Genomic DNA, 23,641 nt, shown 5'->3' on the forward strand with positions numbered 1-23,641 from the left:
TCAACTGCCCTAACCCCCTTTCAGAGACAGACCTGACAAAGCTTGACTTTGACTAATCTGCATCATGATGTTGTTATTTCAGCCCACTTAAGTTCTGTCAATTATAAGAAAATCACAAGAAAACCAGTTTCTTTTTCAGGTTCATACCGCTGAAGTAAGCCTTTTTGGAACTTACTATTTACAGTGAAACTGAGACTACATAGAAGTAAATGAACTTGCACTACACAAGCGGGTGTAATGGACAAGAAAATGACTTGACTGGTTCTTCCTCTACTGTTTTAGACTCCATAAAACAAAAATGTCACCATAGTATTTTCCTAAAGATGGCATCAGTGGTACCAAAAATCTGGTTGTAGCATGTTGAAGGTTTTTAGCATTCATAGCACACACGCACAGATTTACTGTACACACACCTCATCCCGGTACTGGCTGGCTCTCTGTCACGGTCAATTAGGCCTCTCATTTCCCGAGTCGCCTGCCTCAGTTATGAAGCATCAATGTTATTTTTCTCTCTCTTTCTCTCTCTCTCTCACACACACACACACACACACACACACATACACACACACATGCACACTGCCTTTCTCTCTCTTTTTCCTCCTCACCTCCTCATCCCTCCCTCCCTCCTTGGCATCACCATCTGATTCGCTGTCTGGTCTGATTTACTTCAATTACCCTCCCAGCCAATAAGCTCCTTTGCATTTTGAGTGCCTTTTGTCATGTGTGACTTCACCACTTAGCTCCAAAAAGAAAAAAGGCTCGTCCAACAATGTTTTAATTATCCAATTTTTTAACACCCTGAGGTAAAAACACTCTTTATCTTTTATTCTCCCTCATAAATATTTTTTCTCTTTCATACAAGCCTAACTTTTTAACTTGCATTAAAAGAATTCTCTCACAACTTCTCCGAGGTCGTTTATCAAACTAATGACGAAGACATTTTTTGCATGGATCGCTGAGAGGCGATTTTTATTTCCCATTACAGTAGAAATATAGCCGTGTTGTAATTAGCCTTTGTCTGGCTTTCTTCTGTTATTCATCCCGAGGATTTCACTTTCGACCTCCGCTGCTGCTCGCTCTGAACAGAGAGCTTTATTTTAATAAAGGCTGTGGCTGCTCTGAGCCACGAGCTCACAGGAAGAATAACAGAGAGAAGAAGAAGAAGAAGAAGATATTCTGTGAAAATTAAAGAATGTACATAACAGCCTCTGGCCCTGGATCTGTCTCTGTCAAGGCTAACCTTTAATTACTGAGCCCGGCAGCAGAGGCACAAATGATTTTTCCTTCTCAAGAAACTCGAACATGAAAGGAGACTTTGAAAGTTGAGTGTGGTGGAGTTCAGAGTGATTGACATGTCAATGTGTGGGCTCACGGTTGATGTGTTTTTAAGGGTCATTGTTGGCTCATCTGTTTGTGAAAAGTCAATGTTTCCTGTCTATTTTCATATTAAAAGCTTTCAAAGAATGAATGGGCTGCTGAAGGCTGTCAAGGTAAAACGTTTTGGCAGACACTGACGGGTTTCATCAACATTCACTGAAGTAAGAGCTAAAAGGAAACAGCTTTCATGACTTTATGTGTTCCTTAAGTGAACACGTACATGTACATACTCTGATTATTTTTGATGGTATATGAATGGATTCAGGAGACTTTGGAGATTGGCTTGTGGAGAAAGTGCAAGTACAAAAGTACAAATATGTGAACTTACAGCCATATAAATCATACCTGCACCATTTAAATCTGATAGAAATAAATAAGAACCTTGAAGATTTGATGCATAAAACATATCAAAAATCTCAGGAAATAGACACATGTACAATGTGGAATTGATTTATGAATCTTATAATTTGTATATCTTATATTTTCACTGCTCCAGTGAACTTGAATTTATTTATTATATGGAGGCAGACGTTTCACTGGTGCATTATATAAATAAATATGGGGTTTCAGTGTTCAAATCATCACATTCTGTGTCGTGTCACATTTAAGGACTTGTTTATGCTCCCTTAAATAGATCTGTAGGTTATAAACATAGACTGTATAAATAATGGATGTAGTATCGGTGATGTCACCCATCTGTTCCTGAGCGCTGTTTGGAGGTCAATTGTCGGCAGGAGCCATATTGGTTATGCTGAACTCAACCAAGCTTAGTGTGAGGAAAAGAGGCGGGGTTTGAGCCTCCTAGTCAACAGTTTTGTGTTCCCGCCTGTCAATCAAGTCAGTCATGTCCTTATTTGGGCAAAAATTGTAATCTTAATATCTTCTGAACCGTTGCGTTAGTAAAAAATTCACCCCCATACAGTGTGGTCCGATACAGAAATGAGCTACGTAGAGCCAACCAGTTTTCTGTACCAGGCTGTAAACATGTTTATTAATGCTGCAAAGATCATCTTTTTTTAATTGGTGTGTATGTGGTTTCCGGTGTTTCTGCAGCCAGCCTCAAGCTGATGCTTGATGAATTGCAGTTTATAACACTTCCACATGGGCTTCATATTTTGAGACCGGAGGTTGCCGCTTGGTTATAAACAATGTAATCGTCCAGAGCCCTCATACTTCCATACACTGGATTGAACTTAAAGCAAAACATCCATTAGAGGGCACTGCTCAGAGTCAAAGTTACTCCAAAAAAAAAAAGAAGATGAAGAGAAAAGAAGTTTATGACAACAAGAAACATGGTGCACATATGACTTTGTGTTTTAAACAGTCTATGTTTGAGCTGTTGGCTTATCCATGCTTGCAGAAAACATGAAGAAATACGGACATTGAGAAAGCTGGCCCCATCCGTGTCCATTATAGATCTTTGTTAATGAGACTTAACAGTGTTCCCTTTGGGAAATTGGGTTGTAAAACAATGACATCATAAATAAAGATTATAGTTTAAAAAAAAAACTGTATTCACTATGCAAGCTAAGAAACATTTGCTCCAAATTGAGCAGCATATATGAGTAAATACAGATATAACACTGTACACATAATATACGCATAGCACATCAACTATAGTATGTTCTCATGAACCAAATGTGGATACTAGACGATAATAAAATGGAACATTAAAGTATCACAAGTAAACTGCTGTATGATTTATATTAAACCTGAGGAAGCAGTGCAGCAGCTGTGGTATAGTGAACGTTTCATGATGTTTACAGAGGAGTATTTTTAATATTAGGTCACAAGATGAAAATCCCACAACAAAGCAGATTGAAACAAAAGAAAAATGGCAGCGGAGCTATGCATTGTTTCTGTGTGTGTGTGTGTGTGTGTGTGTGTGTGTGTGTGTGTGTGTGTGTGTGTGTGTGTGTGTGTGTGTGTGTGTGTGTGTGTGTGTGTGTGTGTGTGTGTGTGTGTGTGTGTGTGTGTGTGTGTGTGTGTGTGTTTATGTCTGCTGTGGGTCCCTGTCACCACAATGATAAACAGCCTCCGTGACGTTGAGCTTGTGTGTCACGTTCAGACAGCAGCTAATTGGAGTTTGAGCTACCAATGGATGACTTAAAGCATTACCTCATCGCTCAGGTCACGTGATTGTACGTGTGTGTGTGTGTGTGTATGTGTGTGTGTGTAGGGCGATGACTCATACCAACAAAGACACCTGGAGTGCCAGAATTGAACTTTTGCGTCATCTACCGTCCTCTCAGTTGAAACAGTCAGACGTTAGGAGAGTGTTAAATACTTTAGGTGATATTAATGTTTCATAATCTATAATTTTTGGGTAATGTGGTTTGATCATACCTGACATTGATTGACTTTGATTACATTGAATTGAAAAATGATGAACTCCAGCCTTCAAGCTCTCTTCTTTTACCATATGGGAGATGTTTTGGTCTGACACCTCATACAGTATGTTTGCATAGAAGAACATTTTCACGTCTTGCAATTGCAATATTTAGAAGGAACTGTTTACAGTAATAAATAGAGGTGATAAATAATAGAGTAGGCTAACAAAGCCTGAAATTGCTTGAAGCAATTCACTTCCATCGTGCATACACAAAAACACACTCTTGTCACCCTCTCCTCCTGAAAGTGAGCCGCAGAAAGGTCAAGGATATTGCTGCTGTCGCTATTTTGTCTCATTGTAGAGTGAGGGTGGAGGTGGAGGGTGTTGTGTGATGGAATAAGAAAAGAGTTGACTCCCAGGAGGAGAAGATGGAGTGAGAGACGGATGGGTTGATATTCTGGACAGAGAGAGACGTCGCTGTCAGTCTGTCAGGTCATGAAACCCCCCTGAGAGCTGACGGACACTCATAGAATCGAGGACAGCCTTCACTGTATTACAGACAGACAAAGACACACACACAAAAAACACACACAGACACACAGACACATGCCATCGGTCCCAGGAGGCGTTACCTTTGTGCCCCTCTGTGTGCAGCCATGCAGGTCCAGAGGTTGTCATGGTCCTCAGTTTACACAGCTGCAGACACACACATGATGAAGACCCCAAGGTCCCGTTAGCGAGTATGACCACCGTGCTGCTCTTATTCCCTTCGCGCTCCGCTGACCTGACCAATCCTGTCTGTCACATCCACACTGGTCTGCTGAGGAGCGACTCAGGGACAGGAAGAGAAACCTCAAAGTAAAGAAAGTCCCACAGATCTGAGCTTTTGGACCTTTACAGACTGATACCTATTTGTGTCCAACGTGTGCTTACAGAATAGTGAAAACTTAGGATCTGATACATATACATATATTGGAATACTTATGATTTCTGAAGACCTCTAAAAGTAGGTTCATATGTATATATACATATATACATATACATATATATATATATTATTCTTATCAACCTGCGTTGAGCTAGTTGTTTGAAGATCAGCGTATAAAGATAGATGACATGTTTCCTCCTCCTTCCAGTGTACAAAAGTGAAGCCAACAAAACCAGTATGTGCTTCATTCATTAGGTCATTACACTTGTGTCACATTGATTGATGTATTGATGTTAGTCCACAACAGGTCCTTTATTTGAAATGTACGGCTGTCACTCAGTGTCATTATGTTTGTGTTTATTAAAGACAGATTAAAATATGTCTATGCGTTTTGGATCTCTAAGTCTTAGTACTAATCCTACTTCAGTATTCTACAAAATGTATCATAATATGCTTCTTTGTGTTGCTTTTATCTCTTGATTTTGATATGAGGCTTTCTGCTTCAGCGTGTTTCATTTAGAAGTTAACTGACTGATCATGTGACTGCTTGTTGACCTTCATAGGAAACAGCTGGACAACCACTTTGTAGCTGCCGAGATGAAGGCTTTGACGGCATGTTTTAATCATGACCCTGTAGCCCTGAAAAATGGAAGCCTTTTAATTTAAAGACCCTCTGAGTGCCTTGGATCTTTTGAAGATGTATAAATAAAGGTTTAAATAGATTAAACAATATATTTTTCTGAAAGATTAATCCCTGACTATCCTTGAAAAACTGCTATTTAACAACATACGCTGAGCCAGGAGATGGGTCTCTTTTGGATGCTGCCTTTTGTTTGGATTAACACAAAAAAAGTAAGGAAGAATATTTGGAGATTCTGGAAACACCTTCAACGCAGCAGCAAAGCCTTGTGGGTTTTTTTTTTGAGACTATCCAGAGATTTAAGGAAAAATAACAGAAAGCAACATCAAGCATGAATCATCTTTTCCACCTGTGAATCAGATCTCCTAAACTCCTCTTACAGACTGTCATTAGGGTTCTTAATCTTTCTACAACAAACGGTCACAACATTAAACTTAACATTGAACCCATTTTGCAGCATCATCCCGCTCACTATTTCTCATGTTTCTGTGTCTGTTACAGTCCCGGACGCTCGCCCATCTCCTTCGACCATGAGATCGTGATGATGAACCATGTGTACAAAGAGCGGTTCCCTAAGGTTTGTATCTTGCAGACACACTCTTGTACACCTAACTATATATATATATATATATATATATATATATATATGCACAACAGAGAATGTTGCACAGACAGTTAAAAACATAAACAACATCAGGTCTGCAGACTTAATATTTGTCCTAATCTACATCCCAATTCACAACTTTTGGTGTGTAGACTGCTAGTTCTAATTCTCAGCAGATATTTGGCAAACGTTAACTCGTGATATTCGAGGGAGGTCTCTCCTTAAAGCCTAAATAGTCAACCATTTACAGGATTATTTGCAGGGTGTACATCCTGTAAATCCGACGACTCAAATACAAACACTTTTCTAACTCTAATGCTGAAGCCTGAGACGTGCCGTAGCAGCCCATTTTGAAACAAAAATGTGATTTCTTTAAAAATGCAACAGTAACAGCAGAAATAGTCCTACAGCATGTTACATCAATGTTGAGAAGTTATCAGACTTTATTTTGTCGACTTAAATGATTGTTCGTCACACATTTTTATGAATTTATTAATAATAAGAGGTAATAAGACTATCGGGACTCTTATTTGTTCCTGTTTCCTGGTAAATGGAAATGTTATCTCAGAGCTCCAGGCTCACACATGCAGACCTGCAGGTTGAATGTTCTCCGGTATGAAGGGATTAACTCATATGTATGACATTATCATGTGCACACGCTTTTTTCGATCATGTCTGCCTCTCCACGAGTGAGTTATACACCTCTACTCTGACTCATCCCTCTCTCCCCCCTCCTCTAATTGCCTCCCCCCTCCTCCCCTCCCCTCAGGCGACGGCTCAGATGGAGGAGCGTCTGGCTGAGCTGCTCTCCTCCTCGGCCCCCGATAAAGTCTGCCCGCTGGCCGATGGGGTCCTGAGCTTCATCCACCATCAGCTGATCGAGCTGTCCAGGGACTGCCTGGAGAAAAGCAGAGACGGCCTCATCACCTCTCGATACTTCTACGAGCTCCAGGAGAGCCTGGAGAAGCTGCTGCAAGATGTAAGTCCAACATCAGATTACAGTTTGTTCTCTGCCCTGCAAGAAGAAACTTCAGTTTCTGTCTGAAGAGTCCTCTTAGAGAGTAAACTATCTCTCAAAGATCTTAAAAGCACTGCCCTATCTCAAAGATGTTCACTCACTTTCAAGCAACTGTCTTTCTTGGGTATTTTATTTATTCAAACTGTGAAGAAAAATACTGCTTTTTATGAAAATGAATGGCAGTACACTAAAAAATACAAACCTTCAGCCATCACTATATCACAGAATTGTACCAAGTACCAAACATACAAATGTTTTGGGATAAAACATGAGGGAAAAGGATAACTGACTAATATATATCCCTAAAGACTTAATGTTTGAAGAAAATGCACTACATTGTGGACAGAATATTTCTATAATGAATATATTTTGTGTATTCCTAGGAGCATCATTATATGGTAAGTTTATTAATCCAGACTCATAATGATAAAATTATCTTTAAAAGTGCTCTAGATGAGGTTTACAGTTTATTAAACTACCGATAAGAATATTAAAGTTTTAAGAGTCACATTTATAAGCAATGACAGGAAATTAAGACTGTTGAACGTCTAAAAGTTTGAAAAGGCAAATTGAAGATGATTTATTGATTCCTGATTCAGATAACTCTGCAGTGAATTACCAAAACACTGTTATCTACTACCTGTTGTTCCTCCATGAGGATGACCATGGCTCTTGCACTGATATTGCAGCTGTCCTCACTAGTGTAAGACACACCTGGTATAATAACTATTTAGATTTGTAAGAATCACTCCATCATTGCTGCATGTATTTGAAACACTCTACATTACTCTGTATTGAGCTGCAAAGATTTGAAGACATGTGAGTCAGCAGCTTGAGCTACATTGATTTTTAGCACATCAGTCTAGGTTTGAAAAGTGTGTTATGTGTTGATTTGATGTTTGTTTCTAAAGCCCACATTTCACACAGAGTATTAGGACGCTCTGTAACGAGTAAATAATGTGATCCAGTGAACAAATTCAGCCGTAGCTTAATCACAGTGTCCTAATTATTTCCTAGCAACTAACTGTGCAGGTGGTAATTGTCTGGCAGGTTCCTGGAGAGGATTATGCAAATTTAAACTAATCAAAGAGAAAATAGAGACAGAGTTCAATTCATAAACTTTCAATGAATTGATTAAAATTAACCACTGTGTGTCAGCTAAATATTTAGTAATATGGAAATTGACAAACAAATAATCAACAATTGTGAGTAAATGAAGAAAAACAAGAAACAAACTGCTTTCAAACTCACCACAACTAACCACCCATCGCTAGAGATGAGGCATCCAACTCCGAAAAACCCCTAAAATAACACGTTTTTATTCTCGCTCTGATAGTAAATCAAAAAGTCTCCTTTAAAACTGTCAAACTGGACGTGGATGAAGACATCATGACTGTGGTGCCTTTGTGGTCACACTCAGTTAAACATGGAACAACTCACGGCGTGACGCACACCTTCGGTCACTCATCATGTTTGAAATCGTCAGCATAACGTGATGTCATACAAAAGGAACGAAGACTGACCCTGGCTACAAACGAATAAATCCCTTCATGTGGACCAATTTTTGTCTCTTTTCGCAGATTTTTTAAGGGTAGTATGATCGGACAGCTTAGGATGATTTTGTGTATTAATTTAGCTGCTTCTGTGACTGTGAACATGGAAGTGTAGTTACATGTGTGTCAGTGGTGACATCTCTATTAGCTCAGTTTTCCAGCGCCTGGGGGCTGACATTATGGCTCCCACCGGCCTCTTATTGACCTTCTGTTCTGCTGGGACACACACAAACTATCTCTCAATCATAGTCGCACACACATTTATGCAGGCGGCACGTACACACACGGCCTCCTCGATTTTAATTTCACACTCCAGTAGTCACCAGGGGCTGACAGATGACTCTCCCAGACGAGCAGGAGGGGTGACGGAGGTGCAGTTGCAGGGTTTTGGGGATGGGGCGGGGATTCAAGGGGATTCCTTTGCTTCTGATTGGCCGGCGGTCTCACAGAGGGGAGGAGGATGTATGAAGCGTGTTCGAATGCTTTTGGAGGGTGCAAGAACTGGACTTGTGCACATCTGGAGAAACTGCAGGCGCCGAAGCTGCAATGCAGGCTGATCGTTATGATGACATCACCAATTAGTCGGCGTTAGGCAGGTTGATTTGGCGAGCAGCCAAGTGTGGCAGCAGTTGGAGGCAGACCTACAGAGGAGAGGAGAGGATGAGGGCATGAGCAGGTGGATGGAGGTGTGGAAGTAGCCTCCCCGCCTAGCTTGTTTATGGAAATTCCTGGTTGTTGTTTTTTTGGGTGGAAATATGTCTCGCGTCTCGTGGCAGAGGAGGCTCGAGGTGGAGGAAGAGGAGGTGCTGGAGGAGGTGATATGGAGGAGCGAGTGGAAGGTGTACACTCCTTGGGAGGAGGAGGCAGACGAGGACTTTACAGTTGAGTTGATTTCAGTTTGATTGATTGAGCTTTAACTTTAAGTTGCTGTAAGCCCAGGTAGTGCTGTGTATTGGCAATATTTTAGGATACATATCGTGATACAGGTGTTGTAAATCAGTGCATTGAGATATTTGCAAATTTTGTAAGTCAGATTTTAGTTAAACTGTCTCAGTTTGAAGGACACAACATCATCTGCATACAACATGAATTTAAAGTGTACTTTAAGGTTAAAAGTTTTGTTTTTGATGCAGCTCCTTCATGCAAGAGAAGTATTTACACAGTATTTTTACAAACACTAGGATTTATATCTATGATGGTCGAACAGCCAACATTTATTCACTACTTTGTTCAGTTCAAGAACAGCAAACACTTGGCGATATTAAAATCACAACATTAGTATGCAACTATTTGTCAACATTTTCTCACACCTCTGAGTTCATGCTTTGTATGGCTTTAGGGGTTGCTTCCAAACTTATTCTTTATTTACTCATTTTATGAAATGTTTATTTACACATTGACAAGGATTTTGCTAGAAATGTAATGCCACCCAGGTCAGCATTTATAGCCAAAGCTAATTTGCAATGCCTGTCCCTAAGTGGGCCATTAAAATACAAAAAATTCAACAACAAAGCACAAGAGACAAGCCAATCAATACAACAGATATAACAATACAACAGACAAAATATCATACAATGACACGTTTCAAAAAATAATTGAGCATGATCCAGAAGGTCGGTGACAAATACATGAATTATTAAACCTCCTTGTAATCAGCTAAGTGATTGCTCTTTAATAATTTAGATTTCTGAATGAGTCATCAGCTCATTTTTACATACAGTTTGATGGTGGGATTTATTTTAATAGAGTCTGTTGGATCAGTTGATAATTGTCTGGAAAGGACGCCAGTGTTTCCTGTCACGGCGTCAAACGGTTTTGAGAACTGTTGGATGTGCTGCCTGTTGTGTCTGAGAACTCTTTAAGTGTTTGGACTGTGCTCTGAACGTGGTTTTATATGCTGATGATGTTCAGTTAAGAGGTCAGCTTCCAGTGATTAAAACATCCCAACACATTTATTGAAATATGTATCTACTTTAGTCCTTGAAGAGGAGGACAGCTGTTCCCATGCCTGCCATGCCTTCAAACCATCTTTGGGTAATCTATGACGGTTACCAGTTGACGAAAACATAACTTGTCATTCTTTTTGAAAATAACATAGATATTATTGAATATTAAAACACAATATTTTAACTTCCTACAAAACAAAAACAATTTAGGCTTCCTGAAATAAAGGTTTAAAACTTTTATGTCAGTTGAAACTTTTCAGCCTTAAAAAAAAAAGTGTAGAGTATTACTTCAACCTCTTAAAAACATATCTCTATTGTGTAATTTTGCTAATTTCTTGCAGTAATGTAGTGATGTCTTCTGCATATGTTGTTTACAGTATCTCTGCATGGGACAGTTTTATGGAAAGGCTTTATTCTTGAACATTAATGGCACAATTTCGTTAGCTTAATTTTTGCCATTTTTCTCCCCTGAGCATTGGTTTCTCTCCAGTTGAATCTAATCACACGTCATTCATTTTGGAGCAGTTAACAACTTAAAAAATTAGCATGTGAAACTTAAACCTTGATTTTTAAGGAGCTGTTTGGGTGAATTGACCCTTTAACTCCATCTTTAAATAAGCTTCAGATAAAGTTTGGAAAACATACATTACGTTCATGTTCCTTTTCTTAAATACATTGTTTATTGTTCAACAGGTTTTAAAGTTCCTCATCCGTCCGCCTGCTTTATCAGGTGTGGGTTTTAGTGCCTTCATGGGTCCACTCTTACCGTCTCCCTCCTTTGCCTTTGTCCTGCTGGCCCATCTACTTCTTTATTCATCTTTCCGTATTTCCTCTCCTTGTGTCATGACCCCATTACAGAGCTCGCAGGAGGCCGACTCACCTCTCCTCCTTCTGTCCTCCTCTGTCTCTCCCGCTTTCGTCTTTCATCTCTCCTCCACCTCTACCCCTCTCCTTCATCTCTCCTTCTTCACTGCTGCTCGTCTTCTCTAACTCTCCCTCATCCATCCCTGTCACTGGGGCCCTTAGTGACCTGCCTGGCTGTCACCATGGCAACCTGCATCCAGGTCATCCCTTGCTGGAACCCCTGGGAGACCCTGTTAGACTCCTGCAGGTCACTCGAGGGCAGAGGGGAAAGCAGAGTGCTAACTCAGCTCCGGTGATCCGTCACTGAGCAGTGATCGTTCACTCTGAACTTTCAGATCCAGCTGCAAACATCTGCTTTAATTGGCTTTCTGCTGGGCACAGGTAGAAACATCACCTGCTGGGAGAGGTGATGACTCCTTTCTCGCTCTCTTAGGCCCAAACAGGTGACATCATCCCTTTCTCATTGATTCATGAGTAAAAGGGCCGCCTGCTTCTAAAACAGAACAAGCTCTTAGCTGGACACGGTTCAGTTCAAACCTGGTCCTGCTTCTTTGTTTCTTTGTTTCTTAACTGAAAACAAAGTGAGACAAGTTGAATGGGACTTCTGAAGGAGTATAGATGTTAGCATTTCTGTCCTCATTCAGCTCCTCTTCTCAGAGCTTTGATGGTGACACACCTTTAAACATAAATTAGGCAAATGTCTCAATATTGAACATTGTTGCTGTTATCACTATCTCTTATGGTTTAAGTGACTTTGTAGAGATCAGCATCTTAGAGATGCTCTCAACTGCTCTGCCGCTTTTGCCAGGATTGCAGGACAGGATATTGATCCACTTTTCCCTATCAGAGATGGTTGGGGATAACTGTCATTATTTCCCCACTCTCAAGACCAGCCTGAGACGACACTAACATTTTTACCACAGTGTCAACAGGCAGAATTGGAATGTGACAGAGTCCTTGACACAGATTGATTTGATATTTTGGTGTCATCAGGTTGTCTTTAGCAGGGGTTCCCAAAGTGTGGGTCGGGACCCCCTGGAGGGTCGTGAGACACAAATTGGGGATCGTGAGATGTTTTTTTTCTTTAAGTTATCTTAAAATAGTACAATTTATTAATATTCCTTGAAAAAAGAAAACGTAATGAGTTTTCTGCCTTTCTTTTTGCCAGATGACTCCTAAGTTTAGGGTTAGTGAACAATTAACTATCATAAGCATCAGTAGCAGCAGGTTAATTCATAAAAGAGCAGGAAACACAGGCACATGCTCATATAGGTAGGCAAATTTTCTGTAGGCCAGCTATATGAAGCAACATTAAATCACTTTGCAGGACAGTGGGGGTCATGAGTCTTCGGTACCTATATTTTGGGGGTCGCGGGCAGAAAAGTTTGGGAACCCCTGGTCTTTAGCATCGAAGCATTCTAATCTATTCTGCTTTGATCTATTTTGTTCCATTCCTTTCCATTCTATTCTAACATTTTTACCACAGTGTCAACAGGCAGAGGAGAAATGTGAAAGACTACTTTCTGGCGATGGATTTGAAATGATTAGGTTGTCAGAATTATATTCTGTTGTTCTTTGGCTTCAATCAAGCATAAGCTTTATATTCTATTTTGCTTTGATGTGTTCCTTTTTGTCCCATTCCGTTCCATTCTAACATTTTTACCACAGCTGTCAGCCGGCTGAGGGGTAATGAATGAGGCAGACTTACAATGTCCATGTACAGTTCCCATGAGAGCAAATGCAAGTGTCCTTAAAATGTCCTCAAAATGATAATAGGGGTGGCCATGGGGTAACATGGAGGGTAAGAGACAACACAAAGAGTGATTAAATATATTTTTTAAATAAATAAACACGTATATTTACAAGGGGCATCAATAAGAGGCCATGACATTTACAGAACAATAAAATACAATTTGTTTTGTTTTTTAACATCACTTGAATAAGTTTGAATTTACCAAGGGCCACTTTTGGGCACAGATATCTGTTTTTTATGTTAGCTTTGCAGTTATATATTCAATAATATTAAAGACCTCCTTAACTCTTTGTCTCCATTGTGTTACTGCTGGGGGCTGCAGCTTTAGCCAATCAAAATCAAGTATGCAACACAGCCGGGTAATAAAGATATTTCAAATAGCATTCAATAAAAATGATAGTGTTGTAAGTCAAAATCTATTTATGCTGTGTTACATCTACACTTGTTTTTTTAGAATACAGAAAAATACATCAGTGATGCGTTTGAAAACTAATTTAAAGCTCCTGTGAGGAACTTGTGTGGCTTGTCACCCCTGTTGACAAAGCAGCTCCTCTTATCCCTTTGTGTATTTTGTCCTTTACACATATAAGTTGTGCTTTGTACGAAAAATTTTTTTTTTTTTTTTTTTTTTCTGAATAGTCAAATGTTGAGAAAAAAGTATTGCTCTGAGTCTGAAGTTCGTGACTTCTTCTGACACATACCCCCTTCAGCATTTTCAGGCATCAAAAACAACTATAAAGAAATAATCAATCTTTATACTGATGGTTGGTTACTGTCTTGTTTGCTTTGGTAAGTCATAAATAAGCACCAGTATTATGTTCAGTCTCCTTAAAGGAGCTTTACGATCAAAGAAAAATGAGTGAGGCTCCCAAGCTACGAAAATAGGATTTTCAAGAGACCAATGTGATAAAAAAAAAAACTCCATAACAGCATGTATGCACTTTAATATAATTGTGGCTAAATCAAATTTGCAGATTGCATTGAGCAGTATGTACATGCATACAGGCTGCTATTGCATATTTTGTATCCTGTTTACCCTCTGGGGAATATCTTTTACATTAGACATGCAGAGTGAATATACAGTCTGTCACACACACACACACACACACACACACACACACACACACACACACACACACACACACACACACACACACACACACGTAGCCTGACTGGTTAATTAGCTTCTGCACAGTGGGATTTCTTCGCTCTGCTGTCCATTACTCACCGATCACTGGCCTGCACGGTCACCTCAAACCCACATTTTCCTTAATACATATTTAGTGTGCACATACTGTACATACACAGACACCCCTCCCCTGCAGGTTTCATTACATTTATAAATAATTCAGGGTGGGGGTAGTTGGGGGGTCATGGAGCCCCGGGCCGCCTGCGTCTGTCATTACAGCTCTGTCAGGCTAACAGTTACAAGCTGCTGGCGCTTTGTTCATGAAGCATCAGCATGTCTGTGTTAGCCCGTTATACAGTACATACATTATACATACATACATTCATAAACACACACACACACAGGAGACTACACACACATTTACACCCTTGAGAATGTAGCATGTTTTACAGTGGGTGGTTTAGTAATTGTTACAGCTCCCTCTTCACACACGCACTCACAAACAAACACACACTTCACTTCCAGCCCATTTCTTTCCAGGGATCAGCGTTCGCTCCCGATGCGTTTCCAGTCAGTTACAGTGGATTGTGGGTAAATTGCTCTGTCTCCACACTGACAGACATTTCACGGTGGATATCAGGGAGCGAGGCGGAGGTGGCTCTGATTTAGATTACCTCTCAGGTGTCACTGAAGGACGAGAGGACTCTTCGTTCTGCTCCTTCTGCTTTGTTTGTGAAGGACAAACGTCGAAAGACGCTCTGTGCTCAGCTCCAAGGACACAGACCGTTTCCAGAAGATCAATTATTAAAAATGTCATTAAAGATAATGAATATATATTGTTATGAGGGAGTAGGCATCTCTCACAGAGCATGCAGATGCAGTAAAGAATAATTCACATGTTTGAAACGGCCTCCTTCACCCCAGCACAGAACTCCATTCATAAAAACAGTAGTTTTACCTGCAGAACAGAGGAGTTGATGATCTACCTATGCCATGGTGGAATAGTTTGTTTGCCTTATTTTGAGACTGATATTTACGTAACAATAACACTCTCTGTTGAGCTAACCTTCTTCCTGTTGCTTTGTTCTCTTTGTTCCTGTAGGCTCACGAGCGGTCGGAGAGCGTGGAGGTCACCTTCGTCACACAACTCGTCAGGAAGCTGATGATCATCATCGCACGGCCAGCCCGTCTGCTGGAGTGTTTGGTGAGAGAAACATTATCTGTATAAGAATCACACAGTGTCCCGAATGAAAGCCTGACCAACCATCGTCAAGCAGTACTTAGTTACCTCGCCTCCAGCTTGGAGTGATGTCACTTGGAAGAGTACTACTCTAACTACTCTTAAGGAGTAGTTTGTGCTTTCGTTCTTTCTTTCTTTATTAGTTAGTTTTTTATTTCTTCTCTGTCTTTATTGAGAGGATAGGAAAGCATATAGAGTGGAAACTGGGACAAGGGAGTTGAGAATCACTTGCTTTAAAGGGCTGCAGGTTGGAATGGAAGCTGCTTGCAGGACTATAGCCTCAGTACATGGGGCGCACAATATCACAGGCCAAACCACCACTCCTTGTTTTTTTAAATGGTGTCATATGAGGTACTTGTCAATCACAAACCCATGACACTCAGGGGATTCTGGTCAGTTTGGCCCCTTTGTTGAAAACCTAGCACAGAAGCTAAGCTATCAACCACTCCAGACATGGTCAATTTAACCACACAAGTCGGCTTATTTCAAGGAGGTCCACCACAAACACTATTGTTGGTGTAATTTTTCAGTGCTTTACTTTGCCATCAGACACCCCCTCCTTTTTGCACTATTTGCAGACACAACACATTCGTGATCATCCGCCTGCAGCGCACTGATCAGCTGTGCAAGTCCATGATGCACAAGTCAACTTGACCTTTGCCCAGCACACTGATATGTTGTGAATGTTTATATTTTTGCATCTCATTTTGAGCTAATTTTCTAAGCAATGAATGCTACACATTATGCAGATGACACAGAAATGTCTGTAGAGTCATTCTTGCTCTTCCACAGTTAACCGAGCGTATTTGGTAAGGTCAACATATAATGCAGGCCTCGACTTGTAATGGCTCTTTAAAAAAAAAAACAGAATTGTCCCTTTAATATTTATTTACTTGGATATTAAAAATTTCATTTGCATAATATCCACACAGGCATAACAACTGCCTCCTCTAAACTCTACTTTACTTCTTTCAGTCAGCTGTGTTTGACTAAACAGTTCCGCAGAGTACTTTAATATAATGTACTCACACTACATTTACACTGCAGTGTAAATTAGATTGTATATGAAAGATTGCTGTGAAAAATACAAGCATTATGAGCTGTTACAGCTTCTTCATATTGTGCAGCTTCTCTCCACGCATGGTTAATAAACAGTTTAGAGCTTCCTGCTCCCTGATGTAAAATGATTCAAGCACAGCTTTTCATTTATGGACTTCCTCAGGGAATTTAAATCAGCCTCATTTACACACACGCACATTAACACCTCTCAGCTGTGAGAGCAGGGTGTTTTATCCTTCTCCATCCTCCATCTGTTTGACTGGAGATAGAGCACATGCAGAGTCAAACAGGTGAATTCAACCAGGTGTGAGCCAGAGGGAAGACAAAAGAGACTGAGGCAGAGAGAGGAGGAACAGAAGATGAGTGTATGAGATAGAGGGATAATTGGAGGGATGGTGGAGGAGGAGGTGGAGGCTGCCCCGGTGCTCACATCGTCAGTTTTGACTAATCACATGCAGCTGAATCTGTGACAGCGTACAGGATGGGGTTTTTATAAATGGTAGCACACTGATAGAGAAGGGGGCAGGGATCGTGTGTGTGTGTGTTTGTGTGTGTGTGTGTTTACATGGATACTGTATGTGCTGCATAATGTATATGTGTGTGTGTTTGTGCGTGTGTAGCATGTCTTTGTAAGAGGACACTGGAGCTATGTTTTCCCTCTTCGGATAACTAATAGAAGTTTGGCAGAAAAATTGATCCAGTAAAGTATATGAACGGCAAAACTTTATCCACCAATTTTTTATGTTTTATTTTAAGATTTATGAAGGCAATATTGCTAATACAAATCAGAGGTATTGTTTTTTGGAAAAGAAAATTAGTTGAATTTAGGCGTCATTATTTATCATTAGTTACATTGATTTTCTTACAAATGCCAAAGGGGTTAGAAAACTGCATTTTGTTTTATGTTTGCAAATACATTGTTATCTTTTGTATTACCTAGATGTAATATGAAGTCTCTCTGATGCTTTTTGGTAATGATAATAACACTGAGTTTTACTGTGATAAAATGAGCCCCTGAACTCCTGCAGTGATCATTTTTTATAAGGGGTCGACCAATATCGTTTTTTCATGGCTGATATCGATTATTAGAAGTTCATGAGACCAATAACCGATATGCATGTACAGTAAAAATAAAAACCTATGTAGTAATTTAGAAAGTGGACCTGTCATTAAAAAACATGCTACTTTCCTTACAATTGCACAGATTTTTCTGCATAAGTAAAAGTAGCGTTAGTTGCTGACTTCCTGTCAATGAAAGAGCTTTTTGATTGGACAGTAAACTCTGGTCTTAACAAAAAAAACAGACTGGATATACAGGATATTAAACTATGTGAGTCAGTTTTAAGCTCAAGACTAATATTTTCCATGTCCATTGTCTCCTTCCTGTGTCCCTCTCTGTAGGAGTTCGACCCCGAGGAGTTCTACCATTTGTTAGAAGCAGCAGAGGGCCATGCCAAGGAGGGCCAGGGTATCAAGTCCGACATCCCCCGATACATCATCAGCCAGCTGGGCCTCACCAGGGACCCTCTGGAGGGTAACACCACCTCCCAATTAGAATATTATTTTTTTTATCATTGTTTTTTTTTTTCGATTATATCAACATATTTTCTTAACATCTCCTCTTTAGCTTCTTCTGATGACTGATTCTTGTGTCTCTCCGTAGAAATGGCCCAGCTGAGCAGCTATGACAGCGGGAACCCAGAAACTCCTGAGACTGATGACTCAGTGGATGTGAGTACATTAACATTAGGTTACCATGCTGTTAAGATAAGAGACTCTGTTGAGCCAACCCGCTTCACAGCAGCTCAAGAGTCGGAGGAGGTCTTTTATGTTTTGATCATCCTCATTTCAGAGTCGAGGAACCAAGGTCCCATCAGCTCCACCTCCAACTAAAACCAAAACACCCAGAGAGGAAGACTTTGAGAACATCAAACTCATCAGTAATGGAGCCTACGGGTAAGGAAGCGCTTGATTTACATATTTTCTGCTTCATATATCTTTGCAACATTAGAAAGCTACAGACGAACAGTTAAAGTAACATGAAAGAAAGAAACTTTGATTGATGGATAATGCTCCTCTGCAGAGCTGTGTTCCTGGTGCGTCACAAAGAAACCCGCCAGCGTTTCGCCATGAAGAAGATCAACAAGCAGAACCTGATCCTGAGGAACCAGATCCAGCAGGCCTTCGTAGAACGAGACATTCTGACTTTCGCAGAGAACCCATTTGTGGTGTCCATGTTCTGCTCCTTTGAAACCAGGAGGCACCTCTGCATGGTGATGGAGTACGTGGAGGGTAAGATAATAAACGAAGTGCTGTATTTATAGTTTATTTCTATAGGTTGTGTGTTTAATTTTGAGTCTGTGCCTTTGTAGGAGGAGATTGCGCCACGCTGTTGAAGAACATCGGAGCTCTGCCTGTAGATATGGCTCGTATGTACTTTGCAGAGACCGTCCTTGCGTTAGAGTATCTGCACAATTACGGCATCGTGCACCGAGACCTCAAACCTGACAAGTAAGATGCACACATGCATTCTTAAAATTGAAGCGCTTTTAAAATACAAAGCAGCATTTAAGATCAAACATATCATGTTTTCCTCTGTAGTCTTCTCATCACCTCCATGGGACACATCAAGCTGACAGACTTTGGCCTCTCAAAGATCGGTTTGATGAGTTTGACCACAAATCTGTACGAAGGACACATCGAGAAAGACACCAGAGAGTTCCTTGATAAACAGGTAACAGCTCAATGATTTTATATCAGGTTTTTTTTAACCCTGAAACTGTGAAAATGGTTACCACATGTCCAAATATTTTGGTTGTTTTGCATAAATGTGAAACCTTCAAAATAACCTGTCGAAAAAAAGTCATCTTTGTAACTTCATTTCACCTCTGTGGTTTTTAAAATGAGCTTGGACTCTTGAAGACTCAATCTTTTGCAGAAAAAAATAGTTATTTGATAACATTGCAAGCTTGTGTGAACACTGTAGGGAATAGTTGGGTCCTTTTTAATTCTTTGAGCAGTGTTAAGTTGATTTTATATGGGGGGTTGTGTCTCTTCAGGTGTGTGGCACTCCTGAGTACATTGCCCCTGAGGTGATTTTGCGTCAGGGCTACGGGAAGCCGGTGGACTGGTGGGCGATGGGAGTCATCCTGTATGAGTTCCTGGTGGGCTGTGCTCCATTCTTTGGAGACACACCTGAAGAACTGTTCGGTCAGGTCATCAGTGGTGAGTAGCAGTGACAGCAAATCTGCTTTTCTGATATTTAAAGTCCTGCTTTTAGCAACATATCTTTCTTATTTGAGTTATACACAGGGTCAGAAGCCTAACAAGTCTGAACACAGATCCAAACCTGTTGTTTGTAAGATTAAATGAAGTTAAATGCAACCATTCTGTCTTTTACAATCATTACTACTGTATTTAAAAGAACAAATACATTTGAGACAGTTTATGCATCCACTGAAACCCAGTAGTTCAAATGCCTAAATGGCAGCCCCTGGTGGCCAGAGCTGCCACTGCAGCCAAATGTCCTGCTGGACTTATTATCACAGACAGATGTGCTTGAGGCCACTATATCAGTGCCCCACCCATACCTGTAGATCTCTCAGATCCACATCCTCTCCCCCTGCTGCGTGTTTCTGCACACAAACCATGGCTTTGGATGGAAAATAAATCTTCAACCAGCTTGTCATCATCTCTTTAATTTGGGACTCGTAGGTGGTCAGCTAACTCTTAAGAACATAACAAGTTTTAATACTGTGATCCAAAAAATCAGGATTATCCTAAACCCAGGAAGAGCTGGAGTAAGGCTGGAATACACAAACTTAATTGAATAAAACTTTCAAATTGGTCAAAATATTATAATTGTATAATTAAATGGTTACTTACCTTTTTTTTAAAGCTGCGATTAGCAACTTTCAGTTTGTGTGGATATTAGTGCCCCGTGAACTAAGTATGTAGTATGCAGGGGTGGACAAAATACATGTCTTCATTACATCAGTCAAAGTATAGATCCTCCTGGTCAAACATTACTCCAATACAAGTGAAAGTTGTGTCATCAAATTATTACTTTAGTAATAGTATTGGAGTACAAAGTATTGGAGTGCTTGCTTTTAAAAATATTAAAGTATTCAAAGTACTTTTTAAATATCTCAAAATGAATTTTCATAAAGCATGAGTGCAGTCAAGAATGCATGGGTGTACATTCTACTGATGATTTCATATCTAAAAAGTACACCATGAAATATAAACTAAGTTATTACAAGCACAGACAAGTTTAAAATGTTTATCTGGAATAAAACAAGTGTGTTAGCTACAGACCTCCACATGCTTTCTCAGGTTAGATGGCGATGTTTTGACGGCTGTGATGAAGTTTGTGTGGTGAACAGATCGGAGATTTTCAACAATTCGAATCATTATTTATTTCTAAAACCTCAAACATGGGCTTAAAATATGACCATGGTGCTCAGGTAGAGAATCATCACTCTTCTCGGCCATAGCCATCATTACCACGACTAAATGAACGAACTGATCTGAATAACGTTTGATCTGCATTTGCTCTACGCGCAACGATGGTATGGCTACACCATTTAGACGAACCAAACACAAGTACACCAACAGTTTACAGTCTTTGGGATCTGATTTCAAAGAAGAAAAGACAATTTATCAGCTGACATCAAAGCAAAGTAGTGAGTAACTAGAGCATTGATAGAAATATAGTGGAGTCAAAAGTATATTTGTCTTTCAAATGTAGTGTAGTAAAAGTAATAAGTTCCCCCCAAAAATAATACTAAGTAAAGCACAGATACTCAAAAAATGTACTAAAGTACAGTACTCAAGTAAATTGACTTTGTTGCTGTCCACCACTGGTAGTATGTAGTGCAAGCAAAAGATGCAAATCATTCTGATCCAGAACCATTTGAAGAATCAGGTCCTCAATACATTTTCATTACAACCACTTGTGATAGACAGGTATTTTCAGAATAAATCACTGAAGTTTTCTGAACTCTAACTTTCACTTTGTGTGGAACGCACCTTGAAAAGAAAAAAAGGCCCTGACAGAGGCAAATCTATACATATATAACATTGATTTAGTGTTTAAAAATTGATGTTATCTGGATCCTGTTCCCTTGTGATGGTGTTGTCTGTATTTTATCTGAATGTTTGATGTGTGGGCCTGAGGGTTACCTGTCTGAGAGAGAACCACACACTTGATAAAACTGTCAGAAACGAGCAGATAGAGATGTTTCTGTGCAGATCCGAGACTCAGCCTTGACTTACAGGGAATAAAATCAATTGTGATTCCCCCTCTGTGCTCCTTTGTCCTTTGAATTCTCTTTGATGAAAGGCCAAGTCAATGATCATAAACCTGTATTGATCCCTGCATGTCTCCTTTATGACTGTCTGAGTTCATCTCTTCATATTGATGCTGTGAGGTCATGAAGAAGTGAAAGCCTCCTTGTGCTTTGAATGTAGTCTTCTTTATATCTGCCTGTAGGATGGTTGTCAGCTTTCAAACTGAAACTCTGTGTGGTAATAAAGTTTGACAAGAGACTGAACAAATCATTCAGGAGCATTTAAAAGAAACTGTTAAAAGAGTATTCACAGACAGAAAAACCTGATGAGAAGAGGCTGTGATAGTGGAGAAAATAAAAGCTTTTGAAAGATACAATAGGGTTTTCACTGGGTTTCAGTTTTTAACTTTTCCTCTATTATTTGATTATTCATTTGATCACCAGGTTAACTGTTTAAGGTCTGAAAACACAGCGTCAATTTCCCACTCAGCAATAACCCAGTAAAACAAGAAAGAAATGAAACACATATCTTTCTGTGTATCACAGATTTTGAAGAGAAAGTTTTGAAGAAAGAGGGAAACATGAGTGTTTTGTCCTCCGGAATCGGGCTAAGAAAAGTTTGAAACAAAAGTTGAGTTTGATCTTTTCTTTCTGTGTTTGTGTTTTAGATGAAATAATCTGGCCGGAGGAGGAAGAAGCTCTGCCTCAGGAGGCTCAGGATCTAATCTCTAAACTGCTGAGACAGAATCCTCTGGAGAGACTCGGCACAGGTAACACACACACACACACACACACACACACACACACACACACACACACACACACACACACACACACGCACGCACGCACGCACACACACACACACACACACACACACACACACACACTCACACACTCACACACTCACACACACACACACACAGGGTGTATAACAAATGCGTCGTGGGTTGGAGTTTGCACAGCCTTTTTTTGTCTGCATATGTTTGCTCGGATGCTGTCCTCTTTGATAGAAACTTGTTTTTATTCTCAGAGTTTCAAATAAAGGTGCAGATCCTGTGTTTGTCCCAAATCTGGTCAAATCTAATGCTTCGATTCCAGGTGTCTTTTCTCATCTGTTTCCTCTCTCTCTGTTCCTTTACTTTTCATCCCCCCCCTCTCCGTCCTCCTCATCTCTTCTTTATCTCCACAGGTAGTGCCTTTGAGGTGAAGCAGCACCCGTTCTTCACAGAGCTGGACTGGAACAGCCTGCTGAGGCAGAAGGCCGAGTTCATCCCCCAGCTGGAGTCTGAGGACGACACCAGCTACTTCGACAGTAAGACTTCTTTACCTGAGCCTCTCTCTCTCTATCTCTCTCTCTCTCTCTCCCTCTCTCTCTCTCTCTCTATCTCTCTCCCTCTCTCTCTCTCTGAATGTCATGAAGCAACACTTTAATAATAACACAACCTTCCTGCTCTGTGTGTTTCTCTCAGCTCGCTCTGATCGGTACCATCACATAGACTCAGAAGATGAGGACGACACTAATGATGAAGAACACGTGGAGATCCGACAGTTCTCCTCCTGCTCACCTCGCTTCAGCAAGGTACGCATTCATACATGCACAGCTGATCTCATAGTGATAACTTTTAGGTTTAAAAGCAAAGTTGCAAAATGTATGTGACATCATGACTGAATGTGTCAGTGGTCGGTCATTGTCACAACAGCGTAAAGAATCCTCCATAATGCATCCTAATTTAGTTTTTTATTACAAGTTGAAATATTGCGATTGCAAGAGATGGGCTGAAAGTCGCCATTTAACAATGTCACCCTTTGGACTGAAACACTGTCGGTATAGAGCATCAAACACATGACACTGTAGATATTTCATGGTGTTGCAACAACAAATGTTTCAGCATGTTTCTGGTGTGTGA

At 40.2% G+C, this 23,641-nt stretch overlaps 1 protein-coding gene across 7 annotated transcripts in view; it reads left to right on the forward strand.

The window, feature by feature from the left end:
• Positions 1–23,641, forward strand: part of mast2 (microtubule associated serine/threonine kinase 2) — a 205,873-nt gene that overhangs the window by 172,186 nt on the left and 10,046 nt on the right. For all 7 annotated transcript variants that reach the window (XM_034706252.1, XM_034706245.1, XM_034706271.1 and 4 more), the window contains 13 exons: positions 5,779–5,854; positions 6,651–6,860; positions 15,247–15,348; positions 17,845–17,977; positions 18,107–18,174; positions 18,296–18,399; positions 18,527–18,735; positions 18,816–18,954; positions 19,045–19,177; positions 19,503–19,668; positions 22,403–22,504; positions 22,924–23,046; positions 23,204–23,313. In XM_034706252.1, the coding sequence (XP_034562143.1) occupies positions 5,779–5,854; positions 6,651–6,860; positions 15,247–15,348; positions 17,845–17,977; positions 18,107–18,174; positions 18,296–18,399; positions 18,527–18,735; positions 18,816–18,954; positions 19,045–19,177; positions 19,503–19,668; positions 22,403–22,504; positions 22,924–23,046; positions 23,204–23,313 (1,675 nt within the window). The remainder of the gene's footprint in view (positions 1–5,778; positions 5,855–6,650; positions 6,861–15,246; positions 15,349–17,844; positions 17,978–18,106; positions 18,175–18,295; positions 18,400–18,526; positions 18,736–18,815; positions 18,955–19,044; positions 19,178–19,502; positions 19,669–22,402; positions 22,505–22,923; positions 23,047–23,203; positions 23,314–23,641) is intronic.

The sequence above is a fragment of the Notolabrus celidotus genome, chromosome 2 (genome assembly GCF_009762535.1).
Source record: "Notolabrus celidotus isolate fNotCel1 chromosome 2, fNotCel1.pri, whole genome shotgun sequence".
Lineage (NCBI taxonomy): Eukaryota > Metazoa > Chordata > Actinopteri > Labriformes > Labridae > Notolabrus > Notolabrus celidotus.